The sequence below is a fragment of the Herpailurus yagouaroundi genome, unplaced genomic scaffold, assembly GCF_014898765.1.
Source record: "Herpailurus yagouaroundi ecotype Mexico unplaced genomic scaffold, PumYag 253, whole genome shotgun sequence".
Lineage (NCBI taxonomy): Eukaryota > Metazoa > Chordata > Mammalia > Carnivora > Felidae > Herpailurus > Herpailurus yagouaroundi.
The window spans coordinates 903176-915178 of record NW_024412470.1 but is presented as its reverse complement, the minus strand read 5'-3'; the positions used below and the strand labels follow the sequence as shown (position 1 = coordinate 915178).

Sequence of the window (12003 nt, the reverse complement as noted above, 5' to 3'; positions counted from 1 at the left end):
CATGCATATATACATATTCATATCCAATTAGGCAGCTAAAAAGTCAATAATCCTCTTGCTTCTGTAGTTTAATTAAAATCTCTCATTTCAAAATGCAACATTTAGAGATAACATCAGCTGTTCCTCATGAAGTAGAGAAACGTGTTTTCAGAAGGGGGTATCCAGGGGTGAAGAAGGCAGCAACAATGAAGTGTCAACAGAAACTTACATCCATGGACCAAGCTGTTAGGGCCTCAATATACTAAGGTTTAGAATTCTATTTTGTTTCCCCAGAAAGGAGAAAGGGCGCTGGAAATGACTCCTTGTGTTACTGTATTAGTGGCGGGTCATTTTGACTCCATGACTAAATGGATTGAGGTGTGCGAAAGCGGTAAAGGGGAGGGGCTAAACGGGGATTATAGGTTAAGGTGTACTGCTACTTTAAAATTATGCATGCCTGGCCCCATCCAGGTCCCTCCCACTGCTTGAAGCACCTGCTGGAAGCCTGGAGAGTTCAGTTCCAGGCGGGCCACCAAGCAGACTGCGCTCCGAGTTTCAGGTAACCAAGTGTTGGCCGTGCAGAATACTTTACTTGGGCACCCACGTCTTCCTTGCAGAATTCCTGCTGCTGTGGCCTATTTGCTAAGAGTAACCCGGGGGTTACCACAGCGTTGCCAGGCAACGAGGGACAGCGGTCCTGTGAAGAGCCATTTGTCACACTGAGGGGACTGGTTGAAATGCAATAAAGAGATGGTAATTCAGCTTATTTATCAATACAATTACTTACACAGTATTAGGGGTCCATATTTAACCTACAAATACATAGTCATAGGAGGAAACACGAACACAAACGTTTGCTAAATACTAAGGCATAGGACAGACAGATGGTGTTGGGTTTCTAATCAGCTTTCCTGTGAGCTTAAAGTTGCTGCACATGCTGGGTTGGGGGAAAGGCCCAAAGCGCTTTGCCAGCTTTATTTCGGACATCTGTAAGTTAGCTGTGTGCTACAACATAAGGTGCCCGTCTAAAGAAAATCTATGCAATTCTTTACCTTGTTAAGTAGATAGTGCTAATTCCCTGGGGTAGAGTAGCACTCTTAAATTGCTGTGTGGTGAAATGTACTCACAAGAAGTATATGTGTATCCGTGTATGACTATACATGGGAAACTGGTTGTCCTGGGCACTTTCAAAGTGTCTGATTTGCCCGATACAAAGGTTACCTAACCAAAGAATAAGTGTTTTCCTCTAGACAGTGTGTTTCAGAATGTTTTTGCTCTTTGAGAAGTTCAGTAATGTTTCTCATCGGGGGCTCACAGTCCGCAGGCTTGGGATGAACTTAAATTTTAAAGATGTAGCAGCTTTTCCTTGACACTTTGTTTTTGATTCTCAGACACCAGCTGCTACTCATGTCTTCACCGTTGCTAAGAACGTCTGTGGTATTACCTCAGTGTGAAAACGTGTCTGCAGCTTCCCGAAAATGGAGTATCTCAACGTTACTTAAAGCACCCTGCTTTAAAGTGTTGCTGGCAGGCGGCATTGGCCTTATTATTTATTTAGGAATGCTTTATCAGGAGGAGAATGCTTTTTTGTGAACATGAGTCACCTGGCTCTTTCACCGGGCTTCCGCTTCTTGTCCCACGTCATTGCAACATTGACCTTTGCGTATTTCGCTGCCATCTCGCTGGCTGACTCACAGGGCCTTTTCCCGAGGCTGGAGAACGTGGGAGCTTTCAAGAATGTTTCCATCGTGCCACCCCAAGCAACATGTGGGCTCCCAGGCCGCAGCACTTTTTGTCAGAGCTCCACTGCTGCCGCCAGTCTGCAGTTCTGTACCCAGCGGATGTGCATCCAGGACTGCCCATACAGGTCTTCACCGCCTGGCCACATCTCCCTGTTCTCCGAGGGCCTCGGGAGCTGCATCACCGTAGACAAGCGTGATCTGTGTCCCAACGCTCATAGCAATTCCACAAGTTTTATTTTTGGAAACCACAAGAATTGCTTTTCTTCTCCTCCTTCTCCAAGGCTGGCAGCATCATTTACTCTAGCTCTGTGGCTGAAACCTGAGAAGGAAGGTGTAATGTAAGTACTGGAGTGAGTGTAAGCTTTCCTAGGGGTCCTGAGCCATAGTAGTGAAGACTTGTAACACGAATCCTTAAACTAGAAAGGAAGGCGAACGCTGGAATCCATGCAGTTGAAGACCAGTTGCTATGGCCGTCTTCCTGTTTAAGTTTACATTGCAAATACTGTTTTCCCAAATTTACAGTTGTTTCTCCTTTCCATGGATGAAGCGAGCCCTCAAAAAAGAATATGTTAAGATAGCTTCCTTGCAGACAGACGTGTTTACACGTGTCTCATGTATTCCCTGGTCGTTTACCAAACCTTTGGTCTTGGCCTTCAGAGGCTCAGCCAGGCTCAGTGTGAGCTTTACAGTGCACGGGCTAGTAGTACAAATAATTGATATTTCCTAAGTCTTGATCTAGGTTTTTATAAACAACCTGCTCCTGCTGGAGTATAAAATTTTCATCAGGCAGATGGCTCTCTAAGGGCTTAGGACTGTCTTTAATTCATCCGTATTTTCCCAGGAAGAGGTGTTTGTTTGACTCATGGAAGATGCCCGATAACATGAGTTGAATAAATGAATAATCCTCTAACTCTGAAAGGATACAGCTTTTTGCCCTTTGCCTTGTTGTGTCTCCTGTTTGGAAATATATAGATAAGCATAAAAGAGTCCCAATAGATGTTATGCCATCGATCCCAGTAGAAATGCCTTCAGTGAGTTTGTAGTGGGGCTTTGTCATTTTTTGTTTATATAATCACTTGGTTTTCATTCTGTAATACTTTCTAAAACTGCCATCTCATGTGTTTTCCCTAAGTATTTAGAGCCGATCTGGAGATTTGAATAAGTAAGAAAGTTTTGAGGCACTTTTTGTTTATCGTTTGTCTTCCTGTAGAGCTTTTGGCTCTCCCCCTTGTGACAGTTTCTTTGTTTGAGAGCGTTAACCAAATATCTAAAAACTTGTGAAACAAACCAGAAAAGTCTTATAATCTTATAAGCAAATATGACTTAAATGTCTTTGGTGTTTAGTTTTAATTTGCCAAGTGAAAGTCGGCATTTTTCTTCATGTGAAGTGAGAATGATCACAAAGCGTTATTTCTATTTCTGTGTCATCCCTAAAAGAAAACCCTGTTTTCTTACTGTTTGAAATGTCAGTAAAGCCAACCTACTCCGTTTATGTAAAGAATGTCCAAGAATTGTCTGTTGGCAAATATGGCTGGGAAAAACTTTTTTTTTCCCCAAGTGCCCCCTCCCCCTCCCCAGGAGATCTGTCTCTACCAAATTCTTCTCTTATTGGTATCATTTAGTATAAATAAGATAGAGGGGTATTGATAGAAGCAGTGGCACATGGTTTACGGTCTGGAGAGTTCCATGCATCAAGGTCGTTTTCATTCTCAAAACTAAAATAACTATGGGAATTGGGGGAATTTCGGGGTGTTTGCACTAGATAAGTAAAACAAACAAAACATGGATTATCCAATTATTGTTTATCCAGGAGCAGAATAAATCCAGTTCCTAAATATTTTGCTACCTGCCTTCCTTTCACATTCATTATCTACCAAAGCTAGTATGTTTACAAGCAAACAAAATAGCAAGGAAGATAATCAATAACATATTAAGAAATGCATTTTCAGTAAGCTTGGGAAAATAAGCCTGCATTTGGCAAATACATTCTTGAGTAATGGTCACATTTTAACTTGTTGGTTTAAACTCAAGTAAAACGAATGCAGGCAAACTCTTCTTGGACCTTAGACATCTTATGGCAGGGGGTAAAGAGACAACTCTTTTCATCCCAGTGATTTAAAAATATCTATCCACCAAAGGGTTAAAAAAACACAGAATTTCTATGAAGCCTTATCTCTACTTTATATAAAACCTTTATGCCAATCTATTTGCCTATGTTAAAAAATATACTTGTTCTCATAACTTTATCACGAAATACGTGTACAAAATCTAGGAAGACCAGTAACAGTGAAATAGTAACTGGTAAGCGTTCTCCAATCTTATTCTTACCTCTTAACTCCACAAAAGAATAAATGCAAGTGAGAAGCAATAATATGTGGAAAACGTAACCTGTAAGGAAAGTTTTAAAACATCTTTAGTAATTATTCTTGGTTTTCCCCATCTTATCTTTGCCTCTTTGATACTTTCTCTTCTTGATTTGGTCATTGACACATCATTTCTTGAGAGTCTGCTCTATATCAGGCTCTGCTTTGTTCTCAGAAAACTCATGACTAATGGGAAGACAGATGGATCAGTGTCATTACGTTAAAAAAAATGTTTATTTATTTTGAGAGAGAGAGAGTGAGAGCGCGCATGCACGTGCACAAGTGGGGGAGGGCCAGAGAGAGAGGGAGAGAGAGAATCCCAAGCAAGCTCTTCCACTGTCAGTGCAGAGCCTGACATGGGGCTCAAACTCATGAACAGTGAGATCATGACCTGAGCTGAAATCAAGAGTTGGAAGCTTAACTGACTAGGCCACTCAGGAGCCCTGTATCAGTGTCATGACTGAGGCAGCAAGTGGATACCAAGGAAGGCCCCTTAAGCAGTCTTCAGCCAGGAAGAAGGGTATTCCACGACCAGGCATAATCATGGAGATGCTGAGCTGAGTCGGAGGCAACTGGGTGAAGAAAGGGAACCAGACTCCTCCAACATCTGATGAAATTCTCCTCCCTGCGATGTGCCACCTTGTTGAGTTCTTGTCTGTGACATGTAGGCTGATGGGCATCTTTCAGAGCTAGTCATTTGGGGAGATGTTAATGGCTAATGTCAGGGATATTTGTCTTTAAATAACAGATCTTTGGGAATAATCCACTCAGGAGGCTACAAGCAAGCATTTATAATATTCTGCTAAAAAGTTGAGTTGCTACATTGAATGTGATAGGAGTAGCTTAAGTTCATAACTGTTTCTGTTCAGTGTCTGGTAATATGCAATGATATAATTAACTTAAAATAACTTATATTAAACACAAATTAACATAGAAAATAAATATTTATAAAAACACCATCTGTCGATTTAAAGGGATGGGGTAAGTGTGCCACTGTGGTAAGGATAGAAGTCATTTTTAAAAAATAGTTGGATAGTTGGCCTGACAGAAGACCTAGAAAGTTCTTGAAAATTCTTCTTTTTTATCAAAATATGATTTCACTGTGTTCTTTAGAAGATTGTATGACCTTTAATCCAAGATCATCAACGTTATCTCAGTGTCTCAGTTGGACTGTGTGGCCATGGAGAGCCAGCCGGTCCTCTTACAGACACTGGCTTTGACTTCTGGCCAGTCAATGATGAAGTAAGAAGAAGCTGTAGTTGTCCATTCTCCATTTCATCATGGGAATTAAATAGAGCACTTCTGACTTCAGGGCTAGCAGTCTTCTATGGACACTAAATTCTCTTTGCATTAAAAAAAAAAGAGAGAAAGATTTGCACTGGTGACTCAATACCCAAGCCAGACGTAGCGTAGCGTGCTGCTTCCTATAAAAGAAATAGCAGAAGACTAATGAGCCAATAGGCTAAATGTTGGTTTTGCAGGATGACTCAACCACTGTCGTTTCCACCATTAATCTCTAATAAAGGGTGTTGAGGTTCTGGGGAATATACTGTAAATAAAGATTCCATTTTTAAAAAATTGAAATTAAAGGGCTTCTTAATTGGAGTAAAACTTGGCTCTGCATAGAATGGCATTCAGGCACTAATTCACAGTGCACCTTCTGAGTGGGGTTTTCATGCCCCCGTAACTGCACAATTGCCTTCGCATGTCTTTTGGTTGGATGCTGACCTTTTCTCTTTTCTGGTTGCTTCCTAAGGTGTGTTATAGAAAAGACGGTGGATGGGCAGATTGTGTTCAAACTTACAATATCTGAGAAAGAGACCATGTTTTATTATCGCACAGTAAATGGTTTGCAGCCTCCAATAAAAGTAATGACACTGGGGAGAATTCTTGTGAAGAAATGGATTCATCTTAGTGTGCAGGTGAGTAAAATAAAAAATATTTAACATTTGGTTAAACACGAGGATCCGTCTTCCTTTCTTTCCTTACATGGCATCTCCCCACAAGATCTGAAGCAGTATTTTTAGATTTCATTTACGTGTAAATGACAACGAAAGAAAAATAACATTTAAATGACCTAATGATGTATCGCTTGATAGTCCGGCATTTCCTCCCTCACCACTGCTGTGAAAACTCCCACAGAAGCTTAGGACAATGCTCTTTGGGATGATGACAACCTCAGGGAATTTTTGTTTTATTTGGTTAGTATATTTTGCTAAACAATGTGGAAGGGCTCTTTCAGTGCCTAGTACTAATTTTACCAGTCATGGCAGCATCACCGCCCCCCCCCCCCCAGCCTGGCTGTCTTTCCCAGATAGCATCTGATGATGTGAGTGAAATTTGGCTGTTGCATTAAAATGCTGACCTTAGAACTAATGAACTTTACACTTCAAACACTCAGAAAGTGTTATATTATTACTTTAGTTGTCAGCCACAGTTTGTTTTAGCCTTAGAAGCTGTTAAAGGCTGAGAGAACTGTGAGCTATCTGGTATTTTACAGTTCCTGGGAATGCAGACAGAGTGTATCCTTTTTTTTTTTTTTTTTTTTTCACCAGGTACTGGAATGGCCCAGTGTGGCCAAAAGTCATCCTTGTCTTTCACACCAGAGGTCCTGTGTGTGTAGTCCCAATTCCTCGTACTCACAGGAGTGGCCAAATAGGGGTTCGTGCAAACCCCATTCACACTAGAGGATAATTGTACCCTTATTCTTTTTTTTAAGTTTGTTTGTTTGTTTATTTATTTATTTATTTATTTAGAGGGAGAACATGAGCAGGTGAGGGAGCAGAGAGAGTGGGAGAGAGAGATCCCAAGGAGCTTTGTGCTGTCATCTTGCAGCCTGACATGGGGCTTGATAAACTGAATCGTTAAATCATCACCTGAGCAGAAACCAGGAGTCAGATGCTGAACCAACTGAGCCACGCAGGCACCCCATACCCTCATTTTGTTTTATTGAAATGATCTTTGATTTCTCACACTGTTCTTGCAGCCTGAAGCAGTTCTCAAGTAGACTTCCTTAGAGGGCCTTGAGAATTGTTATTTGGGTTTTAAAGTTTATTTCAGCACAGATACCATTCTTGAGGATTTCAGTACACTTTGTGACATATCTTTGTTTTGCCTGATTATAACTGTGAAGTTCTGTCATGCCTTTGCGTAGTACATTAAAGGCCTTAGGAAGAAAATTTAAAATATAAATGCAAAGAGGTAACAATGATTGATTTCTACAGGAAGGTATTGACAAAGTAATATCAAATCAGGGTGTTTTGCCTTATCTACTTGGCTTTTACTTAGCGTATGGGTTTATCAAATGCAGTTGGCAGGGGGCAACATTCCAGAGCACTAGGGTTTGGAGGGTAAGTCATGTCTGGTTATAAGGCCCTGTCTATAGCACATGATGGGTTCAATCTGGTGGTGTTTGCTTCTCATTTGTTCGGTAGTTACAGATAGGGGACTAATTTGTTCTATATCTTGAAATTGTCCATTTCCCCCACTGACCAGTGCAACAGAATTGGTTTATAATGTTAAAAATAAGAAAATAGAAACTGTTGAAGATGTCAAATAGATAATGTTGGTTACGTATCTTTGTATAAACAATTGTTAAAAAATGTTTTTTGGGTTTTTTTTTACTTCCCTTTATTTTGCCTTATCTGTGAAACTGCCATGTTTTGGCAGGCAATAGTACATTAAAAGCTTTACAAAAGAAAGTTTAAAATCCAAATGTGAAAAGGTAACCATGACTGAATTACTCTCCTAGGAGTAAAATGCTCTTAGAGTGCCTATTGAAATCAGCATTATCATTTCAATACATGTCAAATATGAGTCATTTCCTAGTTTAGGCAAAAATTTCTTTATAAATCATTAAGTCGTTCCCTTCTTTAAAGAAAAGGTTAAAGTCCTTATGATTTAATGAGACTGCTTTATTTCATATCTGTTTGACTATCAAGAGAAAACTTGTCCTCTCCAATTTGTATATTTCTTTTATTTTTATTTTTTTTGCATAAGTTTTCCCCCATTCTTCATTTTACATGAAAACTATGAAGTGGTCATAAAACATTAGAAAAACCATATCGATCAGTCACTGGTTCACCTGGCATTTTTTAGTGGATTTGGAGACACCCAGCATTATGAGAATCTGGATTCATTCAAATGAAAATTAGAGTGATTATTGACTCTAAATCAGAGATCTGCATAGGCTTCCTTTAAACTTGACATCAGTTTGAATACATTTAAGATGTTATGAAATTTATAATAATTCATACTATAGATGTTTAAAAAGGAACATGCTCATTCTTTAAAGGGTGTTATAGTGTAGTAGGGAGGATAAGAGATCAGAATTAGGGATAATTTATTCAAGTAATGCTACTCGGTCGTCTTAACAAAACCATTTGACTTAGTTTCCTTACTTATGTGATATGAGGTTTGGACTAGGTGATAAAGGGAGGCTTCCCTGAATTCTTTCTGAATGCACATAAAGGAGTAAGTGGAGTGTGAAGTGAGGCACAGTTGAAGTACAAAAAGCTCTTGAATGGGGCGCCTGGGTGGCTCAGTTGGTTAAGCATCTGACTTCTCAGGTCATGATCCCACAGTTTGTGAGTTTGAGCCCTGCTTCGGGCAAGCTCTACCATGCTTCGGGTAAGCTCTGTTTCTCTTTCTCTCCCTCTCTCTCTCTCTCCCCCTCCATTCACTTATGCCCTCTTTCTCAGTCTCTAAAAAAGAAAGAAAAGAAAGCTCTTGAGTTGTGTGGGGTTGTCTAGATGGTGACAGAGCCTGCTCTGTGAGCTTACCATCTGGCTTATGCTTTTCTCTGCTTCCCCATGCTGTCTAGCATTCATAGAGAAACATTTTTTTTGGTAGATTTTCTGGCCAAGATATGGACAAAAGCAGTTTCCAACTCTGTCACTGTATACCTGCAAAGAATATGTTATAAAATGTAACTCGCTGTTGCATTATTATATAGTACATCCAAATTCTGTTTGGTTTGTGAATTAGAGATTTCTATCATGCTGGGCATAAGATAGAGCACATAATCGATAATCCAGTTTAGTCTCATTTCAGATTGCAAATCTAATTAATGTGTATGCATATTTTTACTCATCTTCCAATATGGTCATAAAGCAATGAATTTATATGGGATGTGCATGTGCATGTGTGTATATGTGTGTGTAAAAATAAAACACCTTTACTCATAAAATTGGCTCAGAAACCAGAATTTAACTTACAAAGGGTTAGTGACATAAAATTAATGAACAGGTCTGACCTTACACCGTACCTCAGACAGTTCACTCAGTATCAGCTTTCCATCAGTAAAATCAGAATTTTAATTTCCCAAATTCAGAAAACAGAAATGAGTTTTAAATAATTAAATCCCTGGGCAAAAAAGATGCCAGGAAGAGGCAGACATACTGAACATTGGAGGTCTAGTTTCTTAAACAAAAGATGCCCGATGTTATAGTAATGGATCTAACAGCTTTTATTCTAGAACTAGCATTTTGAAGCTTCAACCTGTTGGAAAATGATTAGTTTTTAAATTAATATTCATTCAGGGACTTGAATCTGACACGATTGTCAATTTAAATTTCACTTTGGGGTTTAATATATTGGCTATTTCAAATTATATCAAGCTGAAATTCGTTATGTCATATTTTTTGTACTAAACCTGGAAAAAATCAATTCAGACTTTTTATTATCAAATGGGGAACACTGATAACATTAGCAGATTTTTTAAAGCTTAGTTTTCATATTGAATCAGCACGTGCTTCTAGTTCTTGCGAGAGATCTCTTTTGATTTTCTTTCTCAAAAAAAAAAGTTTTGAAATACCTGAAGAATTTTACTTCCACAGTTCGTTATGGGTTGGTAGGTGAGACAACTTAACAGCATGCTCACATTTAGATGCCTGTCATTTAAAAGTAGAAACTCAGCCTTTCTTATGAAAATACTGTTTTCCCTTAAACAGTTCCACAAATTTCATAGGGCATATAGCATCAAAGAACCATCAGTATAGAAATCCTTCAGTAATTATGCTGAAATACAGTAAAGCAATGTATAATTTGAAACTGATGAGATACTGCAACTCTGGAAGCAAGAAATGGTTTAGCAGGGAGGTTATATGCATTTTCTATGCTCTTTTTGAAGGCTCCTTGAGACCCTGACAGTTCAAGAGCCAAAGACGGTTCTAGCCATGGTAATGTGAAAAAGAGCAGTTCTAATCTAATACAATGAAGGAAAGAATGCATGGTAAATCAAGTTTTTGGAATCAATAGATGAAGAATAGGGGGTTCATAATCACTGTTTGTTCATGAAATACGTTCTTTTGATTTATGTATTCAATCTGAAAAAGGAAAACTATTGATAGTTCTGAAGAAAAAGAAAATGCAATTTAGCCAACATTTGCGAGAATAGATAAACCAAGTCTCTCAATTAATCTCTGCGGTGTATGCCCATGTGCACACTTTATCAAGGTATTCCCATGTCTCTATTGATTGAGGGAACATAGAATGTCCATGCAACCTTATGGAAGCTTCCTCATTCAGTTCAGTAAGCTCTGTGCACTGGGATTCTCATGGGAACACCACCTCAATTCTCATCCCAAAAGACTCTTAATCCACATTGTTTCTTTAATAATTTCCAAAGTTTCACCTATAAGTGTCGATGCAAATGTTAAACATTGCTTATTTGTGCAAAGCCTTCTGTTTGTATCCAGCCAGCCGAATGTCACCTGAGTTAGTTGAATAGTTGTAGTTATCCAAAACTAATTACAGATTCATTGAATTTACCAAATTATATTTTAGAATAATCAGTTAAAAATGCTGATAATAATAGCTGCCATTGAGCACCGATTATATGTACTGTATTAAACATGGTATATGGTTAAATTTTAAGTGCTAATAATAGTTCTGTGCCATTGGCTTATCTCCATTTCAGAGATGAGAAAAATGATCCTTGGATAGGTTAAGTTAGATTTATAGTCTCTAGTTTTTCTGATCTTTAGCTAAAAATATAAATTGCCATGAACCTAGGTCACTATGATGCTCTAAGGAGTAGTTATTTGAGTCCCCTTACCTAAAAAACAAAGAACTGAAGACATATTTGTAAAATAAATATAAATTGTTTTTCTTCCCGTTTGTTGTAATGTAAATATTTGTAATGCTTCACATATGGACATGATTTGTACAAATAATTAAAATCAATGTATTTTACAACTATATCACTCATTGCGACAAATGGTTTAAATGTACAAAAGCGTGTAATTTTATAAAAAGTTCTCTATATATCTATGGTTTATGACAGTCAGGAATGACTACAGTGGGTTAAAGAAAGAATAACCCATTTAACTCATCCTGCTCACCTGATCCATGACATGCAGAACCAAGACTTGTTGTGATCCAACAAAATAAAAAGGAGGGATTCTTTCCACTGGATTATGGAGAGAGGTGAAACCATCCAAGTAAAAATTATTCTCTGTACATTTTTGCATGTGACTTTAAACTACAATATTTAGTCAGAAGGGAAGGCTTTAATTGTTTACATTTTACTTAAAAACTGTGCAACCTTAAGGAAAATCATGTAACTCCTCAAAATGTTACCTGCCCATTAGAAATTGTGAACAAAGATAAACCCCAGCCTATTTGGCTTACACTATAAATGTGACATGTAAAGAAAATAATGCTTGATAAAGCATATTATAGTCTGCTATGATGGAGCTTACAGTCTATTAGGAGAAAAAGACAATCAAATAATCACACCAATGAAAGCAAAATTATAACTGTGATATGTTCTATGGGATCACATGAAGGACAATTTGATCATATCACTGAAGTCAAGGAAGGCTTACTTGAAGAAATTATATTAGACATGTGTATTAGTGTTCTAGGTCTGCCCTAAAAAAAGGCACCAACTGGGTAGCTTAAAACAAAAATTTATT

General features: G+C 38.3%; 1 protein-coding gene across 5 annotated transcripts in view; it reads left to right on the top strand.

The window, feature by feature from the left end:
• The first annotated feature begins 458 nt into the window (after window positions 1-458).
• Window positions 459-12003, top strand: part of USH2A (usherin) — a 751068-nt gene continuing 739523 nt past the window's right edge. For all 5 annotated transcript variants that reach the window (XM_040461001.1, XM_040461002.1, XM_040461003.1 and 2 more), the window contains exons 1-3: window positions 459-538; window positions 1371-2059; window positions 5841-6006. In XM_040461001.1, coding sequence (XP_040316935.1) covers window positions 1575-2059; window positions 5841-6006 — 651 coding nt within the window. In that variant the 5' untranslated portion in view covers window positions 459-538; window positions 1371-1574. The remainder of the gene's footprint in view (window positions 539-1370; window positions 2060-5840; window positions 6007-12003) is intronic.